The sequence below is a fragment of the Muscardinus avellanarius genome, assembly GCF_963383645.1.
Source record: "Muscardinus avellanarius genome assembly, chromosome: 3".
NCBI classification, from domain to species: domain Eukaryota; kingdom Metazoa; phylum Chordata; class Mammalia; order Rodentia; family Gliridae; genus Muscardinus; species Muscardinus avellanarius.
In genome coordinates this window covers 61,191,613-61,216,010 of record NC_137788.1, presented here as the reverse complement: position 1 = coordinate 61,216,010, position 24,398 = coordinate 61,191,613, and the positions used below count along the sequence as shown (strand labels likewise).

The window sequence follows — 24,398 nt, the reverse complement described above, 5'->3', positions numbered from 1 at the left end:
AAATTTGCAATTTTTTTAGTCATTCTAGAAGACCAAATACCTTTCTGGTCAAGTTTTGCTTATTGCAAATTTGATTCTTTTCTGCTTCTTCCATGTAATTTTATATTCCCTTGTTTGGCAGGATAGAGAAGCCATGATAAACCCAGTATCAGATTTTGAGCTGCTGAATTCTAAATGAGCTCACTGGCATGTTTACTTACATAGTTAGAGAAAATAATGTGCAGTTAGAGGAATTGGGAGTGAGGCTGCCTGGCTGAGACTGACTGGCCTGGTGCTGAGCCATCAATTGATTTCTGCATTCGTATCTGTTTCTCATCTCCCTCGGTATGATATTCTTGGATCTTTAGTCAGTACTTGAACCAGTGGGAGGGAGGATGACTGGCAATTTAATTGGAAGTGATCACCTAGATATAAGCAAAGCACTTTTACACCCAGACTTAGAAGGAAGCCAGAACATAGCATTGACTCCTTGATAATCTACACAAGAAAATCAATACTGTCTCTTTAACAATTACTTATTTATTAATCTGGTAATGGTCTCCCCAAGGAAAAATACCTAATTCTCTATGTTTTATAGCTGTAATAGCTATTAGGCTTATTTTCCCTGGTTTATTTTCATCTGATGGAGCAATTTGAATTCAGGATTATATGAATTTTGAATTCTTTGAGCAAAAGCACCATCTCCTGTTTATTGTTTGTAATGACTGGTACAGTAACTGTACTTAATACCAGCTACCATCCAAACACTTGGTGCCACACAGTTGATAAAATACCTTAGGCATTTTTATCTCTTTTGATTCTCACAACAGTGTTGAGGTGATTATTATTATCCAATTACTGAGGAAAGAACTAAGGTTGGGAAAGGTTAAATAACTTTCCAAGTAATTTGGACAACTGGTAGACTGCTGCTGCTAAAACCAACCTTACTTTTCCTTCCTTCTCCTTCCTTCTTTCCTTCTTTCCTTCCTTCCTTCCTTTTCCCCCCTTGAATCTAGGGGTATTCTACTTCTGAGCTCCACCCCTAGGCTTCTTTTTAAATTTTTATTTATATTTTTATTTATTTTTGTGGTACTGGGGATGGAACCCAGGGGCATTCTACTTCTGAGCTATGCCACAGCCCTATTTTTTATTCTTTATCTTGAAACAGGCTCTCACTGAGTTGCAAAGGGCCTCACTAAGTAGTAGCTTAGGCTGCCTGGAAACCATGATCCTCCTGTCTCAGCCTCCCAAATGCTGGGATGACAAGCATGCGCCACCATACCCTGCCTTATTTTTAATTTGAAACAAGGCCTTACTATGTTACTAAGAGTCTCCCTGAATTGTTGAGGCTGGTCTCAAACTTGAATTTTTTTATTTTTTTTTATTTTTTTGGGTCCCAGCTTGATAAGTACTGGAAATCACAGGCATGGGCCACTATGTCCCACAAAGTTCATGCTCTTAAGCACTGCATTGTATTGCAACCCTCTTCAGCTTCAAATTGGCACTCTCCCCTAATAGTTGAGCTATGGATCAAAAACGTACCACAAAAAGGAATAAAAAGATGAGGTTTCTGAGGAAGGGTAAGTCCAATATTTTAGCACCTTGCGAATTTGTCAAAGAGCCATTGCCTTCTGAGTTAGGTCTGTTAGCTATTGTTGATGATATCCATGTGACTTCAACTTTATAGTTAAAAAAATAGGATGATGCTTTTGCATTCTGTGCCCTTTCCATTACTACGAAGTAATGAAGTGCATGTTCTCAGGTGGTTGGCGAAACAAGGAGCGATTTTAGCAATAGTAGTAGTAGCAGCAGTTCCGTCACTCTCTGGGGCTATCATGTGATGAATTTCGATGGGGAAGGACAACTGTAGAAAGCACAATATTGACACTAAATTTTATATAAATAAACACAAATGACATAAGACATCTAGAGGGACAATTAGGAGATAGAAAGACTGCAAAGAGGAAGTTTTTCCTTTCTTTGGCTGGCAAAAAAGCTTAAGAAAGGTACTAAGGCTGTTTGTGATGGAGTGCAAAGGGCTGATGGGAATGTAGAAAATGCCAGAGGCTGGATTTGTTCAAGCAGAGGGTTAGCTATGTGACCCTCTGAAGGGAATCTGAACATGAGAGTTTCTGTAGAGACTGTTCTATACAGTTTGAATGATAAAAAGAAATAAGGAAGATTTGGTGTTTGTTTGAACTCTTGGGGGAAGCTGGACAAAATAACAATGTATTTGAGGAGAATAGTGATGGAGTAAGGTGTTTTCCAGTTGACCCCAAAACAAACTGTCAGAGTTTACAGAGAAAAACTCCAATATCCATGGGACTCAAGGAAACACTGATGTCAAAGAAAAGAAATGTTTTTTTGATACCAAGTAGTACTATTCATGTTAAATTTATCCCACAACTAATCAGGCCTATTACAAAAAAAATGTTAAAGATTTGGGAGGTTTTGTGTGAGATGAAAAAAATGGCATTGTCACTGTAAAAATGCCTTGGTTCACAGTGTTCCTTTAGAAAAAACTGTTGTACTGAGAAGTACATTTTATTACTCAATTTGGTAATCTGTTTTACTGCCTGTCATGGCTCTTGAACCACAAGGGCTTCCTTCCAAAAGTCAAGTTCAGCCTTTAAGGGTGTCAATTTATGTCACTGAGAATGTTTAAAAGAGAACTTGGTTTATTTCTAAAATTAAACCTAAAGGAGTTCCAAAAATGTTTAGATGCAGAATCATCTCCCAAGGATAAATTGGTAACTGATTTCAAAGACTCAGCATTCATTTAAGTAAGTTAGTTTCAGTAATTTTATAAGCAACAACAAAAGCCCAGTCCTATCACTTCCTATTTATACTATTTTGTGGTAACCCTTCCCCCTTCTTAAAATACAGGATAATAGCCGGGTGTGGTGGCACATGCGTGTAATCTCCATGCTTGGGAGGCAGAGACAGGAGGATCGCACAGGTTCCAAGCCAGCCTTGCTGGCTTCAGAGACCCTGTTTCCAAATAAAAATATAAAAAGTGAGTTTCTGGGAGTGTAGCCTGGGGGTAGAAAGGTTTCCAGGAACCCCAGTACCACACACACACACACACACACACACACACACACACACACTCAAAAACCAAACCAAAAAACAAACATAGGATAAACTTTAAAATAGCAAGCCAGTAGGACTTCTGCTTCCATAGATGGACTAATGGACTAGATATATTTTCCCTATAATCTACAGCCATTATAATAAAAACTAAAGGAATTATTTGTAAACAAATATAAGAAGAAATGAAAAACAGGAAGGAAACCAGCAAGGGATCAAAAGACCAAGTGCAACATGATGTAAGTTGCCTGAGTTATATATCAAGACTTGGAGCTGAAGAAGTGGGCAATCTGAGAATGCCAATAGATGCAGACAACAAAGCACCCAAATGAAAACCTGCTATCTCTAGCCAAAGGCTCAGGAAAGATGCAGCCTAGCAAACAGAATTCTGAACACCATAGATAAAACTGTGGCTCAACCTCAATAATATCAGCAAAGACAAAGTGGGAAGCCCAGTCTTCTGCCTGCTTGAAGATGTAATAAAGTACACCAATATTTCTGTTGAAATGGTATTAGGGAAGGCCAAATAAAGTGCAATAGCATTCATCCCCAGGGACTAGTAATAAGCCCCTCCCCCGTGGCATCAGTGGAGACCACATGCGATGCTTGGTTCCAGCCAGGAGCAGTAAGGCATCTTTTCCCTTCCCAGTGAGTAATGGCAGTGAAGGACTAATAAAGATTCAGGTCTCTCACCATCACCCAGTGGAAAAGAGGCTCCCTCAAACAAGATATCAGTGGAGACCATGTGGGAAATTGAAACTTTCTTCCTCACTTAGCAATACTGAGGCACTTTTGCTCAGGTGTCAATGAAAGCTGTATGGATAAACTAGACTCCTATCTCTACTTGGGGAAGAACCAGCACCCCACCTTCCTTCAATTGAAATGGTATTAGAGAACCAGCTAAAACAGAAACTTCAGTAAGATCCAGAGTTTTACAATGAGAAAATTGTCTAGGTTTCAATTTAAAATCACTCCTCATACTAAGATCTTGAACAAATGAAAATGACAATCAATAGACGCCAACGCTGAGAGGACAAAGATATTAGCGATGATACTGGTTTGTGAACCAAGCATGGTGGTACACACCTGTGATCCCAGTACTTGGGAGGCTGAGACAAGAAGTTCACAGGTTGGATGCCATCCTCAGGAATTTAGTGAGACCCTGTTTCAAAAACAAAAAATAAAAGGGATAGGGGTATTTCTCAGAGGTAGAATGCCCCTGGGTTCAATTCCCAGTACCCAAACAACAACAACAACAAAATAAAAATCACATTCTTCTCAGATTTTTATACAATGTTTATGAAGATAGATAATTTCCTGAACTGGAAAGCAAATTTTAACAAATTTTAGATCTGAAATAAAACAGAATATTTTCATGAACCACAATAAAATTCAACCATAAGTCAGTAAGAAAAAGTTAAAAGGAAACTCTCCAAACACCATGGAAGTAAATAACATGCATCTATATGATCCATGATCCAAATCTTGATGGAAATAAAACAATACATTAAAAGCTATATAAATGAAAGTATGACATACAAAATACATGGGACACAGCTGTAACAGTGCTGAGAGGGAAATTCAGAGCACTAAAACATAAGTATTAGAAAAGACAGCCTGGCATGGTGGTTGGTACACGCTTATAATCCCAGCATTCGGAAGGCTGAAACAGGAGGATCACATTTGACTGACAGCCTTAGCTACTTAGTGAGGCCCTTTGCAACTCACTGATATCCTGTTTCAAAATAAAGAATAGAAAAATAGGGCTGAGAGTATAGCTCGGAGGTAGAATGCCCCTGGGTTCCATCCCCAGTACCGTAAAAAACAAAAAAACAAAAAAACAAAAAAACAAAAAGTTTAATTCAATAATGAAGGCTTTACCTTAAAAACCAGAAAGAAAGAGTAAAATAATTCCAAATAAGTATAAAAAAGGAAGTCAAGAGTAGATATCAATAAAGTTGAAAATAGAAAAGAACAGAAAAAAATTAATGAAACAAAATTGTTTCTTTGAAAAGATCAATAAAATCAACACGCAGTAAGACTGAAACAGAATAAAAAAAGAAAATAAAGATTATATATTAAAAATAATGAAGTCAGGGATATCACTGCAGGTTCTGTGTACATCATCAAGATCATAGAGAGTACTATAGCCAACTCTATGCACACACAAGGAATTTCACACATTCCTTGAAAAAAGTTAAACTCCTACAAGGTCTTAGCAAGACCTTGTTTCCAAATAAGAAATACAAAATGGAAAATATGAATAGTCCTACAACTATCAAGCACTGAATGTGCAATTAAAAAGTTTACAGAAAAGAAATCTCTAGGACTATATGGTTTCACTGGAGAATGTTGCCAATTCTTAGTTAGAATTAACAATCTTCCAGCAAATAGAAGAGAGAAAAATTATAACTTTATATTTTGAAAGTAGTATTACACTGATACCAAGAAGAAGAAGAAAAGGAAGAGGAGGAAGGGAAAAAAAAGAAAAAAGAAGAATAAGAGCAACAGTAACAACAGTGAGGAGGAGAAAAAGAGTAAGAGGAATGAAAAGAAAAAGGAAGCAAAAAAGGAAGAATCAAAAATATGGACCAATATTCCTCATAAATATAGATGCAAAATTTCTGAACAAAATATTTGCAAATAAAATTCAGCAATGTATAAAAAGAATTATAAACCATGATCAAGTGAGGTTTAGTCCAGTGATGCAGAGCCTGTTCATATTCGAAGATCAATAAGCGTAATGTACCATATTAATGGGCTACAGAAGAAAAATATTATCGATGGAAGCAGAAAAAGTGAAATAATTCAACATTCATTCATGATAAAAATGCTCAGTGAAATAGGAATAGAAGGAAATTTCTTCTACTTAATAAAGAGCATCTACAAAAAACTTATAGCTAATGTACTAGTGGTAAAATAAATGCTTTGTCATTAAGACCAGGAACAAAGTATAATTGTCCACTCTCGCCACTCTTATTCAATGTAGTGCTAGAAGTCTAGTCTGAAATAAAATAAAAAGGTAACAAAAGGAATTTAGATAGATGAAGAAATAAATTATTTTTTAGATGACATGATTGTCTTCATAGAAAATTAAAAAACAATCAATAAGCTGGGTGTGATGGCACACTCCTGTAATCCCAGTACTTGGGAGACTGAGACAGGAGGATCATAGGTTTGAGGATGGCCTCAGCAAGTAGTAAGATAGTAATCAAGCTAGCAAGATCTTATTTCCAGATAAGAAATATAATAGGGCTTCGGGTGTAGCTTGAAGGTAGAATGCCTCTGGGTTCAATTGACAGTTATACACACACACAAAAAAAAAAGGAGGAGGAGGAAGAGGAGGAGGAGGAGGAGGAAGAGGAGGAGGAGGAGGAGGAAGAGGAGGAGGAGGAAGAGGAGGAGGAGGAGGAGGAGGAGAAGAAGAAGAAGAAGAAGAAGAAGAAGAAGAAGAAGAAGAAGAAGAAGAAGAAGAAGAAGAAGAAGAAGCAGCAGCAGCAGCAGCAGCAGCAGCAGCGGAGGAAGGAGAAAGAAATTAATAAAAAGTCTCCTAGAACTTTCAAGTGAGCTTAGCAAGGCCATTGGATATAAGGTAAACATACAAAATTTAAGTGTATTATACACGTTAGCAAGAAGCTGTGAACACTGAAGTTTAAAATGGATTAAAAAACTATGGAGTTTGTGCACAATGGAATTCTATTCAGCCATAAAGAAAAACACAATTACATCATTTACAGGGAAATGGATGGAACTGGAGAACATTTTGCTAAGTGAGATCAGTCAGTCACAAGAAACAAGAAATCAGATACTCTCCCTAATATGCGGAAGCCAGGGAGAAAAATACATCACAGTCTTAAATGTTCAGATTGAAAGCAGATGCTACAGAGTTGCTGAAAATATTTGGAAACTACATATTACAAAGAGTAGAACTTAGACTGTATATAGTCCTCTCAAACACAAGAGCAAAAAGCTAAACAATCCACTTAGAACACGGGCAGAAGACATGAAGAGACATTTCCCTATCTCTCTACCATATAGATGGTAGCAAATTAGCACACTAAGATATGTTCAACTTTAACTCTTAGGGAAATTTTAATTGATATAACAAGGAGATGTATCACATGCATCAGAATGACTAAAACAAAATATAGCAATAACATCAACTGTTGGAGATAAGAAATGGGATCCCTCATACATTCCTACCATATCCCTCATACATTCCATTGACTGGAAATGTCAAATGGTAGGAACACTCAGCAAAAGTGTTTGGCAATTTCTTTAAAAGCCAAATGGTCCAGCAATTACATTCCTGAGCATTTAGGAATGTGGTTGTTGGAGTTTTAAAAGACTTATATTCACACACCCTATTCATGAATGATTATACCATCTTTCTTCATAGGGACTCCAAATTGGAACCAACCCCATTTTTTTTTCTTGGTGGTACTGGGATCAAACCCAGGGGCTTTCTACCTCTGAGATACACTCCTAGACCTATTGGAAGCAGGGTCTCACTAAGTTGCTGAGCCTGGCTTCGAACCTGCACGATCCTCCTGTCTTATCCTCCCAAGTAGTGGGATTACAAGTGTACGCCACCATGCCTGGCTTAACCCAAATTTTAATAGAGAAATGACTAAATATAGAGGAATGACAGACCCACACCATGGAATACTACTCAGCAATTAAAAGAAACTATTGATGCATACAACATTCTCAATGAAACTCCAAAAGTTGGGTAGAAAAAGCCAGTCCCAAAAGGCTATATATTGTTTTATTTCATTTGTAAAGAATTCCTGAAATGGCAAGAATATAAATGTGGAGTGCACTACAGGAATGCCAAGACCTAGTTTTTAAAAAAACGATACAGGGAGTACTGAGAAAATAGCACTTGGAGTTGAATGAACCTGGATTTTATTCTTTGCTCCGTCATTGTTTCGTTCCCAGATGGGGAAACTGAGCAGCAAAGTTTAATATGCTCAAGGGCCAATTAAAGCAAACTTAAGTCTGATGGTTTCTCCCAAGTTCTTACCTAAAAGGAAGAAAAGGGCAAGATCTTAGTAATAAAAAAGTCAAGATAATTTTCTTTTGTTTTTCATCTTAGTGCATGCTGTAGTTTTTACATATTTATCTAATTATGATTTTGCTGGGCTTGCCTCAATACTCAGCACAGTTCTATCACTTCCACAAACAGTTTTGGTGACAGGATTCAAAATAATTGAGGTTGTCTTTATGGAAAATAGGGACAGCTTCAAACAGGAAAGAGTGATAGGAACCATAGATGACACAATGAGGAATCTTCATGTGCTAATTTATTGAGAGGCAAAAGTCACAAAATGCACAAAATTCAGCATGATGGAAAGACCTGCAGGTGCCTTTCAGTCAAGCTCCGAGCTCCTGATTCTATTCATTCTGAGCCACAAAGGTGAATAAAGAACTCATAAATACTGGAGGTTAAGAAATGAAAAATTGAAAAGCAGATGCCTTTCAGAATCTCTAAAAGTTTCATTTGCATGGGAACAAAAAGACCAGGATAAAGAGGATACTAAAGTTCTTTAAAAATATATGATTTCTTTCTCTCCTAAAAATGGAAGAGAAGATATAATACTAAATTATGCCAACAAGTACTAGCTAAATAGATACCATATATGTATGCAATACTGAGGGATATTTGATTGCAACAAACTATTCTACATGTTTCTGAGTTTTTTTTTTAATCAGGTGAAGTGGTGGCATACAAGATACTAGTAGTGTAATATAGCAGTTAGGAGCAGGCTTTGGACTCAAGAGAGTTCTAGGGCTCAGTCCTGTGTCCCTCAATTCTATGCTACTCACTCCGTGTCCCATAAAGTGGTGAAGATTACATGAGAATATCTATGATAATCACAGTACAGTCCATATTATGTACTACAGATACTCATTTTATGATTTTGACAGAGTATTAAGCAGAACCAACCTTCCTTCCTTCCTTCCTTTTTTCTTGGTTTGTAATTAGCTAGACCAGTTTAATGCCAAAATCCCCGTTCTCACATTTGAATGTTAGAAAATAAACTTGCACAAATACATGGAAAGGAGTTCTGCAGCTTGTTTACGGGAGCACTGAGGTACTTTTGGGCATTTGGGATGTTTGCTCATCTTGTCGCTTTAGAGTTAGGTTCTGGTGATACGTGGCAGTGTCCCTAAGGACAGATGAAGGGTGAGGCAATATTGCTTTTCGGTTCACGGCAGCTGACTGATAGGCGGTCATCTCTAACCTGCTGACTCTCTATCAGCATATTCTTCTATGATTAAACACCAGCCTATAAAAGATGGCTTCAGAGTCAAAAATTATTAACTGAAGTGCAAAAAGAGTGGAACACCCACAATAGTAGAGTGGTGAAATCAGTCCAATTTCCGTACATTTTACCTCACAAAGCTTTGACACGACACCAGCACATGTTCCCAATATCAAGTGAAATGAGACAGAAGATGTGAACAGTGATGATAAAGGTTTGCCAACAGTGTGATTCACTCCTAAGATTTTTAAGAACCTGAGGTCAGAGGTGTTAGTCTGATAAGGACCCAGTGGCAAGAAATGGAATCTTATCTTTGTGACAACCTCCCATGGGCAGCCACCCTCAAGAGCCTGCCTGTGGTCACTTCAGCTGGGTTTTCAAATTACAGAGCCAACCCTAGACATTATTGCATTGGATTAATTTTGTCTTCTGGCTTTTATATTTCCCTCAAAACAAAGATAATATGTTATCAAGTTATCTCAATTTTCTGAAGACTAGTCATTTGCTTTGAGGAACACCTATGTCACATACTGATGGGTAAAGTATTTTTTTTTTTTTTTTTTAGGTGGTACTGGGGTTCCAGGAAACCCTTCTACCTCCGGGCTACACTCCCAGACCAATTTTTTTATATATTTTTATTTGGAAACAGGATCTCTTATGCCAGCAAGGCTGGCTTCGAACCAGCGTGATCCTCCTGTCTCTGCCTCCCAAGTGTGGGGATTACAAGCGTGCGCCACCACGCCCGGCCTAAGGGTAAAGTATTTTAACTGCCACTCTTTTTGGCGTGTATGTGGTACTGGGGGTGGAACCCAGGGGATTTTCTACCTCTGGGTTATACTTCCAGACCTATATTATACTTTACAGGGTCTCACTAAGTTGCTGAGAGTTTCACTAAGTAAATTCAATGGAATTCTCACTACAATTGCTACTACTACCACTACTACTACTACCACTTCTATTACACACGCATATACATATACACATGAAGAATAATGTTGACCAGGCATACTGGTACATGCCTTTAATCCCAGTACTTGGGAGGCTGAGGCAGAAGGATCATAGATTCAAGTATAACCTCAGTAGCTTAGCAAGCCTCTTAGCAACCTAGCAAGGCCCTGTTTCAAAAAATAAAAAATAAAGAAGGTCAGGGCGGGGGGCTATAGGTTTGAGGTAGATTCTCCTTGTGTTTAATCCTCATTATAAAAAGAATAATGTTATGTCAAGGAAGAAAAATCTAATACAATAGTGACTATGAAACTAACTAATATTTGACCAGCTGTCACTTTTGCTTTAAGAAAAAATTTCCATTTATAGTTGCACAATCTTTTATCCAAAATATTTTTGGGAATAAATCTCATTACATAAAAAATAAAATCTTAAAAATCTATGAATTTAGGCTGGGCGTGGTGGCGCACGCTTGTAATCCCCACGCTTGGGAGGCAGAGACAGGAGGATCGCGCAGGTTCGAAGTCAGCCGCGTGTGCTAGCTTAGGAGACCCTGTTTCCAAATAAAAAATATAAAATAGGTCTGGGTGTGTAGCCCGGAGGTAGAAGGGCTTCCAGGAACCCCAGTACCACCAAAAAAAAAAAAATCTATGAATTAGGTCATGCTAAAATCAATTGATTAAGATATATTAGCTTACTTCTTTAGGTTAATGAAATAAATATTTGAAATAGATCATTAAATAGAGGAAATTATTTCATTAATTTTGCCAATCTCTTTTTCCTGATTCAGCTATTACCAAGTCATGGAGCTTCTCTGAAGGGTTTTAATTTTGAGAAATTCCTTGCTTCCTCCATGCTGTGTGGTTTTCATTTTTTCATTTTTGGTAGGCTATGTAATCTTGCTTTGGTAAATAATTCTTCTTTAACAAGTGAGTCAAGGTATATATATATATATATATATATATATATATATATATAATCTCACCTTCTATCTTTTGTTAATCATTTGCAATTATGGGGAAAAGTCCATCTAGTTGGATGTATTATTTTTTTATTCCTTTAGTACAGCAAAATGCATGCCTGTATTGATTTCTGGAAAATATAACATGAAATCACCTAGGATATCTCCTAGGTGATATATATTGTGGTACTGGGGTTCCTGGAAGCCCTTCTACCTTCAGGCTACACTCCCTGACCTATTTTTTATATTTTTATTTGGAAACAGGGTCTCTTAAGTCAGTGTGGCCAGCACGGCCAATGCGGCTGGCTTCGAACCTGCGTGATCCTTCTGTCTCTGCCTCCGAAGCGCGGGGATTTTAAGCGTGCGCCACCACGCCTGGCTAGGATATATTTTTAAAAAATATATTTAATTGGTCTGCATAAGACCAATTAAAGAATTGCTAATTCCATAAAAGGAGTGTAACTTGATTTGAGACCCTAGATATTTCTGGAATTTTTCTTTGTCTTGTTCTATATATTACAGTTGGTAAGACCTCAAGCAGTACTTTTTTCTTTTTTGTGGTAATAGGGATTGAACCCAGGGGCAAGCTATCTCCGAGTTATACCCATAGCCCTATTTTATTTCTTATTTTGAAACAGGGTCTCACTAAGTTGTGGGGGACCTCACAAGTTGCTGAGGCTGGCTGTGAACCTGCGATCCTCCTGTCTCAGCCTCACAAGTACTGGGATTACAAATGTGTGCCATCATGCCCAGCTCTAAGCAGTACATCTTACCAGTTTCAGAGAAGTAACTGATATTACTGCCAGCAGGACCATTCAGAGGCAAGCTTAGTAGGTACAGACACATAGATTAGCTAGCAGGGGGAATTAGTGGGTGTTTTAATACGTCACTAATATATCACTAAATTTAAGTATCAGAAATCTCAAAGAACTTTCTATTAGTGTTGGTGGATGCCTAACAATGTTATCAGTAAGTTGATCCCTACCCACAAAAATCATATAAAATTTACCAATCTCGGTGACTTCTAACCTCTGCTAATGTGGAAGGACATTTGTGTGAGAATGGGTAGGGATGCTTCCCAGGCTACTGGTATGACTGAGAATACTGTGTAAAAGCCCCTTTTCAACCAGAGGTTGAAATTAAGGATTGTGTACCCATAACACAATCATTTCTAGATTATTTCTAGATACCAAAGCTCCAAGGCAAATTGGATTGCATTACTATACATCTAGAGAGTCCTGTTCAAAGTCTCACTAGGGATGAAGGTGACTTTATATGTGGAGACCTTTGGTGTATTCTCATGGTTCCACTTTTGCATACCCTAAAACACAGAAGGTTTATTTTATTTTATTTTATTTTATTTTATTTTATTTTACTGCAGTACTGGGGATGGAACCCAGGGGCATTCTGCCTCTGAACTACACACCCAGCCCTATTTTTTATTCTTTATTTTTGAAACAGGGGCTCACTGAGTTGCAAAGGGGCTCACAAAGTAGCTGAGGCTGTCATGCAAACCGCGATCCTTCTGTCTCAACCTCCCAAATGTTGAGATTACAAGCCTGTGCCATCACGTCCAGTTAAGCAGGGTTTGATCAAGAAGAAAGCGGTGTAAGAATGACTCTCTAGAAGCAACTGATTGGACTGAAATATTTTAGTTAAGCAAATTTATGATTGTATGACTCCATCAGTCTACCCTTTCAGTGACTCATTTTTTCTTTCAAGGCAGAACTCACTGACAGCAAAAACATTCAGCTGCTATTTCTTCTGGAAGCTACCTTTCTTCAGTCATGGTCCCATAATAGAATATGCTGTTTCCATGGATACCAATGCACTCTCTAAATTGCTCAATTCAAAGTTCTAAGTGTCTCGACCATGAGTGGGCTGAGGGGAAGGGGATGCAGGAAGCAAGGATAATCTTGACCTATGAACAAACTCAAAAGATTTCTTCCTAATGTTCAGAAAAATGTTTGGAGTTCAAAATGACTCTGCAAGGAATTCCAATCGGCTTTTTGAGGTTTAAGGAGTTTCAACCAGATTTCCTGTACTGCCTGCCCAATAACCAGAAGGAAAAATTATTCTAATCAGTAAAACATTTGTTACTATCAGAGATGAAAAATGGGGCTCGGGAAAGAGAATGAGGAAAGGGGAAGCCGGGAGTGAGGCTGGCATCACTCAGAAGGACAGAGGATGCTCTTCACTTGCTGTGGACTGGTGAAGTAAAAGCAGTTAGTCCTGGAGGCTGTTAATTATGTATCTTTCTTTGGGAGGGGGAAACTACAAAGCCAAAGCAAAAACCTATCACACCCAAGAGGAAAGCTTAGCCAGGGCATCGACAATTTGTTGGGATGGAGAATCATTTTTCAGTTTCAGTTTTACTTTAACCAGGACAGAAGTTCTAGACTTTGTTTTTGATGGAATTAACAAACATTTCTAAAGGAGACTTGAAGGAGGAAACAGACCAAATAATACATCCATAAATGAAGGTCTCCTTAACATTACTTGCATTTCTAGGAAGGGAGGGAGGGTAGCTGATTGGATTAGAAGGGAAGCACATCAAGAGATGTGTGCCCAGGTGAACTCATCACTTTGAGTTTCTCTATCATGTATACTTTTGCACCAATAAAACTGAAAATAAACATTTCTATTTCTTTTGATTTTTTCTTGTGGTACAAAGGATAGAACCCAGGGACTTTCTACCTCCGGGCTACACTCCAAGACCTATTTTATATTTTATTTGGAAACAAGGTCTCTCTAAGTTGCTGAGAGCCTCACTAAGTAGCTGAGGCTGGCTTCGAACCTGCACAATCCTCCTGTCTCAGCTTCCCTAGTGCTGGGATTACAAGTGTGCGTCACCACGCCCAGCTATTTTGTCTTTTATATACAAGGTTCTCATCTAGTGAAAGCCTGTTAAAAAAAAAAAATAGGGCCAGGAGGTAGTTCAGAGGTAGAATGCCCTGGGTTCAATCCACAGTAAAACACACACACACACACACACACACACACACACACACACACACAGATCTTTAAAACACTCCTTGCTGGGCATGGTGGCACATGCTTGTAATCTCCGCACTTGGGAGGTGGAGACAGGAGGATCGTGCAGGTTCGAAGCCAGCCGTGTTGGCTTAAGAGACCCTGTCTCCAAATAAAATGTATAAAAATAGGTCTGAGAGTGTAACCTGGAGGTAGAAGGGTTCCATCCCCAGTACCACCAAAAATAAATAAATAAATAAATAAATAAATAAATAAATAAATAAATAAAATAAAGCACTCCTCACTGTTCTCTTTCCTGTTTCCTAAGGAAAACAAGCCCGGCATGAGCCGGCTTCTGCCTGTCTTTCCAGGCCTATTTAATGTCACTTTTCTGTGCCTTCTACACTCAGCATTCTTTAGTTTCCTTCCCACACAGGTACCTTTCCCAGTTATGACACAGCCTGACATCTTCACAGTACTCACCACATCATAGTGTATTTACATGCGAATCAGTAACATGCACAGTGCCTCGAATCAATGACAGTGCCAATTACTTTGGATAAAATGGTTTGATATTTAATATAACTTTAAGAGGCACTGACATAGTCATCAAGAGGGAAAACCCACCTAGGTTACAAAGATTATATGCAATTATGAAATGTGTATGGAAGTTATGAAGTACAGTTAAAAAATGAATACTCATGAGCTTAAAAACTAAAACATAAAAAACCACAATTATACTAAAGAAGTAGAAGAGTACCAACCATGACAGGAACCTGTTTCTTGAATTTACCCTGTTCTTTCCCTTTAGAAACATAATTATTAGCTTATTTTTTTAAGGGGTTCTTTTTTTGTTTGTTTTTCTTGGAACTGGGGATCGAATCCAGAGCGACACACCTGAAAAGCAGGCGCTTTGCCACTGAGCTACATCCCGGCCCCCTAGAAACATAATTCTAAGTATGGTGTTGACTATGTCCTTTTAGGAAGTTTTCTTACTCATGCACTTAAGCCTAAAGAGTACTTTTTAGTTTTGTTTCTGAGATTTATAAATATGATATTTCTGATGTGTACCATATCCTAAACCCTTTTCCCATTTGAATCATGTCTCTAAAGTTTACAAATATTACTGCAATCATAATCTACTGAGTTTTGTTGCTATGAAATATTTTGTTGTTTGAATAACAGAATTTATTTATATACTTTCTTACTGCTCAGATATGTATGAGTTTTCCCAGTTTTCTGCTTTGTAAACATTACGAGTACCTTGAATGACATGTACAAGAGTTTTTCTAATTTAATACTTTTAGAAGAGAATTGCTGGAATGTTGAATTTGTACATGTTCAGCTCTACAATTTGTTATAAAAGTGATTGTACTTTACATTCCTATAAAAATATAATCATTCTCTTTGCTTTTATGCTTGCAAATAAATTGTGTTTTTCAGCCTTCTTAATTTTTGCCAGTCTACTAAGTAAATGATATTTTATTTGAATTTCCCTGATTGATAAAAGGACTTAGTTTTGTTATTTACCTCCTTAGTTCCCTTTATATTTTACAAACTAAAATAAATTATGCTACATGTTTTTATAATTGGTTTTAAGTGTTTAAGAATATATTATTGCCGGGCGTGGTGGCACACTCTTGTAATCCCCGTGCTTGGGAGGCAGAGACAGGAGGTTCGCACTGGTTCAAAGCCAGCCTCACTGGCATAAGAGACCCTATTTACAAATAAAAATATAAAAAAATAGGTCTGGGAGTGTAGCCCGGAGGTAGAAGGGTTTCCAGGAACCCCAGTACCACATGCACCAAAAAGAATATATTATTGTCCCCCATATATGTTGTAAATATTTTCCACCAGGTTATGCTTTCTTTTTACTCTGGTTATGGTGACCTATCATGTAGTATTATGAGTACCTAAGTATCACTTAACATACTTCATTCGATTAAAAGATTTTTCAGGTGAGAAACGATATCTTACTCATTTATTTTTCTAGCATCTAGAAAGTGCTTAGTATATACTCTTGCTTGCTAAATATTTGTTGACTGAATTGTTATGACTCAAAAATGTGAATCAAAGGTTTTTTTCTGGTCAAATTCCATTATGCAATTGGTTATAACACACTGTTGAAGCTAAGAGAAACAGAAATAAATGTCACATATCCTTCTATACTTGCACTTCAAAGAGTATCTTAGGATACTTTTAAGAGTGCTAGTTTCTGCAGAGAGGTGACAGAATATTTATTAACAATATTACCAACTCTGAACACTGGCACTGTTCCTTTTCCATTCTTTTCGATATTCTGACAGTTAACCAAACTCTCTATGCTAGGGTAATGTTTAGTCTAAAGTTATCATGAAGTTAGAAATGATGTTAAGACACAAGATATGGATTACATATTACAATGGATGTTCAAAGTTCATGGCTTTTGTTGTCATTTTGAAATGGTTACCTTTTTAGTAATGGTGTCCGGAGGTACATCCCGCCTCCCAAGTGGATAAGGATTCCATTGGCCACTAGGAGATACATCTTCTTGTCCATTGTCTAAAATGTTGCTTTGCTGGGACGGGGTCTATTGCGAAAATGGTATGGCATTCTTTAGTGATGTAATAGAAGTTTACCATAGTTTTCTGAAAAGAGTCCCTAATAATTATGGTAAAATTAATTTTGTTTGATTGTAGAAAAACATATATCCTAATTTGAAATATTATTATATACTATTTACTAAGAACTCTAAGTTGACAGCTTTTTGAAAATACAGTTAAAATAACAATATTGGAGTTATTTACTGAGTTATAAAGAAAAGTTTAGATTATTTACAGCACCTAAATAAAAATAATCAGAATAAAATTAGTCAACTGTTAAAAAGCAAAACATTTAAAGCTTGCTTAAATTGTCCCTTAAGTATGCTCTTACCATTTAAAATATAAATTGAAACCATATAATTCATAGTATGGAACTTCCAATATTCCAAATCATACCCTAAAATAAAATTCATAAGGCTGTAATGATTCTGAAAGAATATGCTTTTTACTAATCAAATAGTATTAACACTGGTATAGTGCGAGATTTATGGAAAAAGTTAATTAAAGCAACATAAAAACTATTCTGCCATTAGAATAACAGTATAAATAAATTATGATTGTTTTGATTACCAAACTTATTTATTTATATAGATCACTTCTATATTACAGTTTAAATTCTTCATAAATTTTTTACTTTGGGCTGATTTTCTGCTTATTTTTAATAACAAATATAATACCTCCATCTTTATTATTACTAATATTGGATATTTTGGAAGGACCAATATTCTAACTGGAGTGATAGAAAGTAATAATATACTATCAGAAATATCTTTTATTGGAGAGTTGTATAGTGATAGATACAATGTATGTATGAATCTCTTTTTTAAATTTATTTGCAAAGACTTTCTCTTCCCCTAAATTTTAGGATATACAAGTACCACTTGGTTGCCTGGGAATTCTTATGTGACTGAGATATTATCCTATGGCATTTTCTGCACGTGTTCAGAAGGATCCCTACTGATAAAACCTGCTTAAAAAGGGTAGGTACAGTTGTACTTTGTGTGGGGAATATATCTTCCAACTTCAGACAGGGAGAATCGGGCAGTTCTCTTCATAACATGTCATAGTTATGGGCTGTTGTGGCCTGCTTGCTAGACTTCTTCTGGTTATAGAGTGGTCCAATTTATTCTCCTTCAGATAACTACTCTATTTCTATTCTGACCACATGCACTTTTTAAAGGCATTGCTTGGAAATATTTTAAAATGGGATTTATTATGAGACTATCAAGCCATCCTAGTATCTACTGAATATAATAAAAAAGTAAGAAGACAACTCAATTTTCTTTTTTTATTTTGGCCATGTGAATTCTTTTTTCACAAGCCTATCAGAAAATATGAAAAAAGAGAAAAGAGGTGAAGCATTTGAGATTTTGGGTAAGTTAGGAATGTCTAACTTATTATTTGTATTTTTATATTTGCATATGTCTGAAAAATCAAATGTCGATAACACATTTAAAGAATACATTACTTAAACATAACCAGGAAGCTATTAAGTGCTTGCCTATTTATAAGCAAGAAGTTTCAAGTTTTCTTCCTAGACTAAATTATGCCCATACACAATTTTCTAGAGATTAAAAAATGGTACATCATAATATTAAAATTAAGCCATTAAAACATAATTACTCAAGTTAAGCATTATTGGCTAGTATTTTCTGAAGTGCCTAGGTCTTTTCTGGGTTGGCTTTTTTGCCACTTAGGTGGGATATTAAACGTGTTTATCTGGCTAGGTATGTGCAAGCAGGTATATGAAAAGTGGCTAGAATCAGCACAGGTTTCCTCTTCCATTCTTGGCATCATTCCCATCTTCATTTCAATTTCCTCCATTATATATGTTTTACCTGCCCAGACATGGGTCCCAGTCACTGTCAGAGAGCAACTGAGAACTTCAAAGCTCCTTTTAGCATTAAAGAAAGGCTAAATCACTTTCACCAAAATCTTAACATCATATTGGTCTAGGCTATTCACTAGTCGATGAACTAATCTTTCTCTTTCTAAAATTTGAATTAACAGTCACACCAATGTTTCTGTATTACAGGGGACAAAAGAAACATAAACACGCAGACACAGAAAAAGATACTTTGACTAGAGAGAAAAATTAAAGGAATTTCCTAAAAGCAATTTCATTATTAGTTGTAGAAACCATCTGCCATTTTGTTTTTTCTGAAATGAGATACCCTAAGATTGATTTAAGTTTGCAGAAATGAAAGGACTATAAAACATGTTAGTGTTGGTTGTTGGTGGTGGGGACTAAAAGGAGAGTTAAATAGTACATTCACAGTTTTCCCTAAATAAGTATAGCTACTGTAAATAAATTTACTTATTTAGCTGTTAAGATTCTATAAAAGTTAAAAGGAACAACTTAAAAGTGTTGACTGAGATTTAACTATTAGTTCCATTATTTTTCATGCCATATTCTTGATATTTTCTCTAGATACTTTAAAGAGTAAGGATGAGTCTTATTTCCCTCATGTATAACCAATTAGAGATAAACAACATGGAAATCATTGCAATGTACAATTTCCTTAGCTTCTAAATTCAGTAGGTCTTTAATATTTCAAAATAACAGAAAGTATCAGTGTGATTTAGTGTAAAATCAAAAGGTTTTTTTTTATATTGCTAAGAAGCACAGTAATGCTGAGCATAAGTCTTGCTTAACAGATGCTAGCTCTAATGCCAGCGCAGCCATTTGTAAATGGAACATTTATAATTTTGGTTGCTGTGAATGACCACAGTATTTATTTAAAGAAGTCACTTTACTTTTGCTGAGACATACGTGTGCTTGAATATGTGTCTCTCTAAACATATTTGTGTATGTTTACACAGGTATACCTGTGCATGAATGTGTATCTATATATGTGTGTCAGCAGATATCTGAAGAGCATTTACATAAGTGAGTAAATCAGCTTAGCTGATCCAGCAGCTTTGTTTTTATCTGCTAATTGATGGGTGCACAGTATGCTTGTAAAATTATACTTACTCTCATTTTGCTGGAAAATTCTATAATGGTAAGTAATATTAGAACTTAGCACTTTGCAAAGGTCTTGGGACATACTCTTTATGAATATGAGGAACTAGCACATAGTTTACAAAGGGTGTTATCATAGGATAAAAATGTGTTAAAAATTTGCTCCAAGCATTTTTCAGTGGAATTATTATTTTTAGTATATGTTTTGAAAAAAATAGGTATTATAAAAGGTAATATATGCTGAGCTAGAATCTAAATGATTATGATTTCCTGGGGTTCAATCTGGAGGTGGTAATGCGATGCCCAAGTGATTTTTAAAAGCAGCACTTCATTATAATGGTGACGAAGCATTGGTACGGGCACTAACATTCTTTTGGTAATTTCTGCTGCCATCTATGAGGATTTATGTGGATTTACAAGCTGAAGGCTTTTTTCATAATTAGAAAGGTAAACTAATCTTTCTTGAGGGATAGGTAGCCAATAATAAATGTAACAAAATCGATAGAAATTATAAGGATGAGTTGCCCGAGGCTCAGCATAAATCTTGCTTTCCTTTCAGCAGGGGAAAAAATGGCTTTAAGTAAGTAACCCTTGGCATCAGGGTGAATAAATGCATACCAAATGTTAGTACCATCTGATCCTGAATCATTTGCACAGATTCAGTAAGAAAGGATATTAGAAACTTAAAAAGAGTTTAGGTGCAAACATTGCTCTCTAAATTTCTTTCACTCAAAAGTTGATGAGATGAATATCAACTAATTTATCAATTAATAAATCAGTGCAGTCATTTTCTCCCAGGCAAAATTCTATGAAACAATTATTTTCATGACTTCAGCTTCCTCTTCCCTGAAGTTACGATTTATATTAGTGTCTAAGTGTCTAATTCTATAAACCAGTAAGTGGTAGATTTTATGGCAATAAAAGTTAAAAAGATAAGGATAGGAAGAGAAAATTATCAACTTCCCCAGAGTAGAAGAGACTATACTATATATACTGGAGGCCAGACAGTCTGCAGACAGGGAGTTAGGAAAAGCCAGCAATTCCTTCTCCAGCCTGTCTTGTCTTTGAGGCTGCAATATGCTGGGTGATTAATGTGTGATTTTCTTGAGTTCATAATCCTTTCATTGCTGCCAAGTATATTTTAGGGGGTTGCTGACTGCTCAGGAAATGCAAGTGGATCTGGAAAGCACAGGTAATTACCAGCATTCATTAAGCTCAGTGAACTAAGAAAGCCTGTATCTGTGGCACAGAGGGAATGACTAGGATCATATGTTGTTGGATTAGTTAAAACATTCTACTTGTGCATTCTTTGTTCCATCCCATAAATTTTGCTCCTCTGGATTGTGTTGATGTGAGATAACAATGCATATGAAGGAGGCTTACCAAAAACTAGGAGTCATGAGTTTTATACATATTTGAGAAGGCCTTATAACATAGCAGGAAGACCATGGCTTGGGGAACCAATCAGAATCAGATATAAATTCTTTTTTTTTTTTTGTGGTACTGGGGTTTTTGGAAGCCCTTCTACCTCCGGGCTACACTCCCTGACCTATTTTTACATTTTTATTTGGAAACAGGGTTTCCTAAGCCAGCGCGCGCGGCTGGCTTCGAACCTGGGCGATCCTCCTGTCTCTGCCTCCCAAGCACGGGGATTACAAGCGTACGCCACCACGCCCGGCTATAAATTCTAAGTGTGGTTATGCTAGGGACAGATGATACAACAGTAAAATAGTATAGATACAGATGAGATCTTTGTGTGAAACACGAGCCTTGGTTTTCTCATCTATGAAGATAAATGTGTCCTTTGGGAGGGGTTGTGAGTTGTGAGAAAAAAAGCATATTTAAAATACCTCTTGGCACCAGCCATGCAGTAGATTTTCAATGTTTTCTAGTCTTTGGTTTTCTCCCAGTGGAAATACTTATTTATTCCACATCAATCTAGATAATAAAAATGGTAGATCGAAATGCGATCTTTTCCACAATGTTGCATTTTTTTTCTGATGACATAAAATTTCAAGACAGTAGCTAGGCTCAATTACAATAGAACACATCCGAAGAAGCACATGGAACCATTCATAACACCATAGAAAATTGCCTTAAATGCTTTTTGGAAAGGCAGTAAATAAATGGTAAATGAGTAAATGAATGAATGAATGAATGATTGAATGAATAACAAATAGAAAGTACTAATAATATTTAATTGTTCATTTATATGTCAAATGTTCTAGTTAAAAAGTACTATTTTAGGAAATTAGCATATGCTCAAAAAATAAAATATTAAAGAAAGTCCATTCTAGTAATTTTGTTCTGTTTGTTGACATTTGAAAAATAATCATGAATGGTTCCATGAAATGATTACAAAAATATAATTCACTGGTTATAGTATATAAAGTCATGAAAATGGACAGTACTCTATCTGACATGTAATAAATATGAAAAAAATTAGGAATAGTCAAAATACAGAGTAAAATGTGGGGAGACGCTTTTTTTCCTATCCATATTCATCATGTAAGTACTTTATCAAGTGCCAGCATTATCTTGTCTTTACTCAGAAATCTCTTAATTAGTTTATTATAAAGTTGGTTAAGGGCAGTCTCCGTGCAATAGAAGAAATGCAAAAAAGGTACTCCTTTGCAGTTACAGGAGGTAGGTTTTGGCAAGCAGAAAAGATGGGGCTAGGGTCTGATTTCAGCCCTGGCATGTTCCCTGGGAAAGGCACCCTGAAGCTAATGTGTGCTGCAAGTCCATTTCCATTGTTTGATGTCTAAAAGATGAAAATATTAATTTAGATTCATTCCTTTGTTCTTTCTAGGACACCACAGAGTAAAATGCCAAAATTCCTAAGTGAAGATATCCAGGGTTATCATTCAGGAATTTCATAAATAATAGAGACAGGTGTGGAATTTCCTGGAGAGAATGAACAGTTTTCGTCAATTTTACTTGCTGGAACTGTTTATAAATAGATGTTGCCCTACATTTTAGTGCAGTTCTCATGGCTAATGAGCATGTTGGAACTGCAAAGCAATCTTAAATGCCTGAGACACACATTTTTTATTATTTTAAGTAGCAAAAGTGCTGTAATAGATTTTTATGCATTTTTGTATCAAAGGAAAATGATTTTTGCCTGTCTCTTCTGCTGGCAAGAAGGGTTCAGGGAAACTGTGCATTCATCATGAGACCAGTCAGCACAGGCCAGCAAAGCCCAGAAAGAGCAGCCGGAGAGACTGCATATTAAGAAAGGTTGATTCTAAAGTTTGGCAGAAAACCCAAATTTTCAGATCAAACATTTGCATAAGCAATATCTCTGGGCACACAGGTAACAAAGGTGAAGGGACAGAGAGACTTAGACTGGATCCCATGGGAGTTGGAAAAGTTGTCCCAGACCAGATGCTTAAAATTTATAGGCTATTTATTTATTTGTTACTGGGGATCAAACCCAGGGGCATTCTACCTATGAGCTATACCCTTAGCCCCTTCTATTTTTTATTTTGAAACAAGTTCTTGTTAAGTTGATGGGACTGGCATTATACCTGTGATCCTCATATACTGTGATCCTCATATACTGGGATTACAGTCATCTGTCACCATGACCAGTTTACAGTAATAATTTTTTTTTTTTTTTGCGGGTCCGGGGATGGAACCCAGGGGCAACTGACCTCCGAGCTACACCCCCTGCCTTAACTTTTATTCTTTTATTTTGAAACCGGGTCTCACTGAGTTGCAGAGGACCTCACTAAGTAGCTGAGGCTTTCCACGAACCGTGATCCTCCGGTCTCAGCCTCCCGAATGCTGGGATTACAAACGTGCGCCACCACGCCCGGCCAGTAATAATTTTTGAATCATAAAATTTTGGGGAGGAAGCCGGGCGTGGTGGCACATGCTTGTAATCCCCGCGCTTGGGAGGTGGAGAAAGGAGGATCACACAGGTTTGAAGCCAGCCGCACTGGCTTAAGAGACCCTGTTTCCAAATAAAAAAAGTATAAAATAGGTCTGGGAGTGTAGCCCGGAGGTAGAAGGGTTTCCAGGAACCCCAATACCACAATAAAAATCGGGGGGAGGTTAATGAAATACTTGCTTTTCTTGTCAGCCTTTTTCATCCCTTCCTGTCCCCTTCCTTCTCTCATGTAGTAAATAAAGTATTGTTAATTTATTTTGCAGTCATTCAATATTTCAACTATTCTTGGTTTGAAATTTAATGTGGTTTACAAGAGAATTTCTGTAGGTCAATTCTGTGCCCAAGAGAAGATGGTTGAAAAGTCCCCAAATACAACTCTGTATTGTTTGTTATAAAACATCTTTGTGCTACAACAATAGATAATGAATCCATTCTCTAGGATATCATAAATCACATCAGATTCTGTATGTACCTATATTATTATAGATTGAAGATAGAGCCCAAAATTAGAGAAAATAAGCTCTTTTTTTTTTTTACTTGATTTCAGGGGGTTCAGGAGAAAGCTTCCTTCGTATTACAATCTCCTTAATCTTATCACTGCATTTTCAAATTTCACTACTTTATTGTATATTTTTGTGGTATAGGGGATTAAACCCAGAAGCATTTTATTTTTGTATTACACCTCCAGTCCTATTTTATTTGGAAACAAGTACTCACTAAGTTGCTGTGATCTTCCTGT

General features: G+C 36.7%; 1 protein-coding gene across 3 annotated transcripts in view; it reads right to left on the bottom strand.

Moving 5' to 3' along the window:
• LRRC7 (leucine rich repeat containing 7) overlaps positions 1-24,398 on the bottom strand; it is a gene marked incomplete at both ends in the record, with an annotated part of 413,422 nt that overhangs the window by 47,816 nt on the left and 341,208 nt on the right. For all 3 annotated transcript variants that reach the window (XM_080692757.1, XM_080692758.1, XM_080692759.1), the window contains one exon: positions 16,667-16,786. In XM_080692757.1, the coding sequence (XP_080548883.1) occupies positions 16,667-16,786 (120 nt within the window). The remainder of the gene's footprint in view (positions 1-16,666; positions 16,787-24,398) is intronic.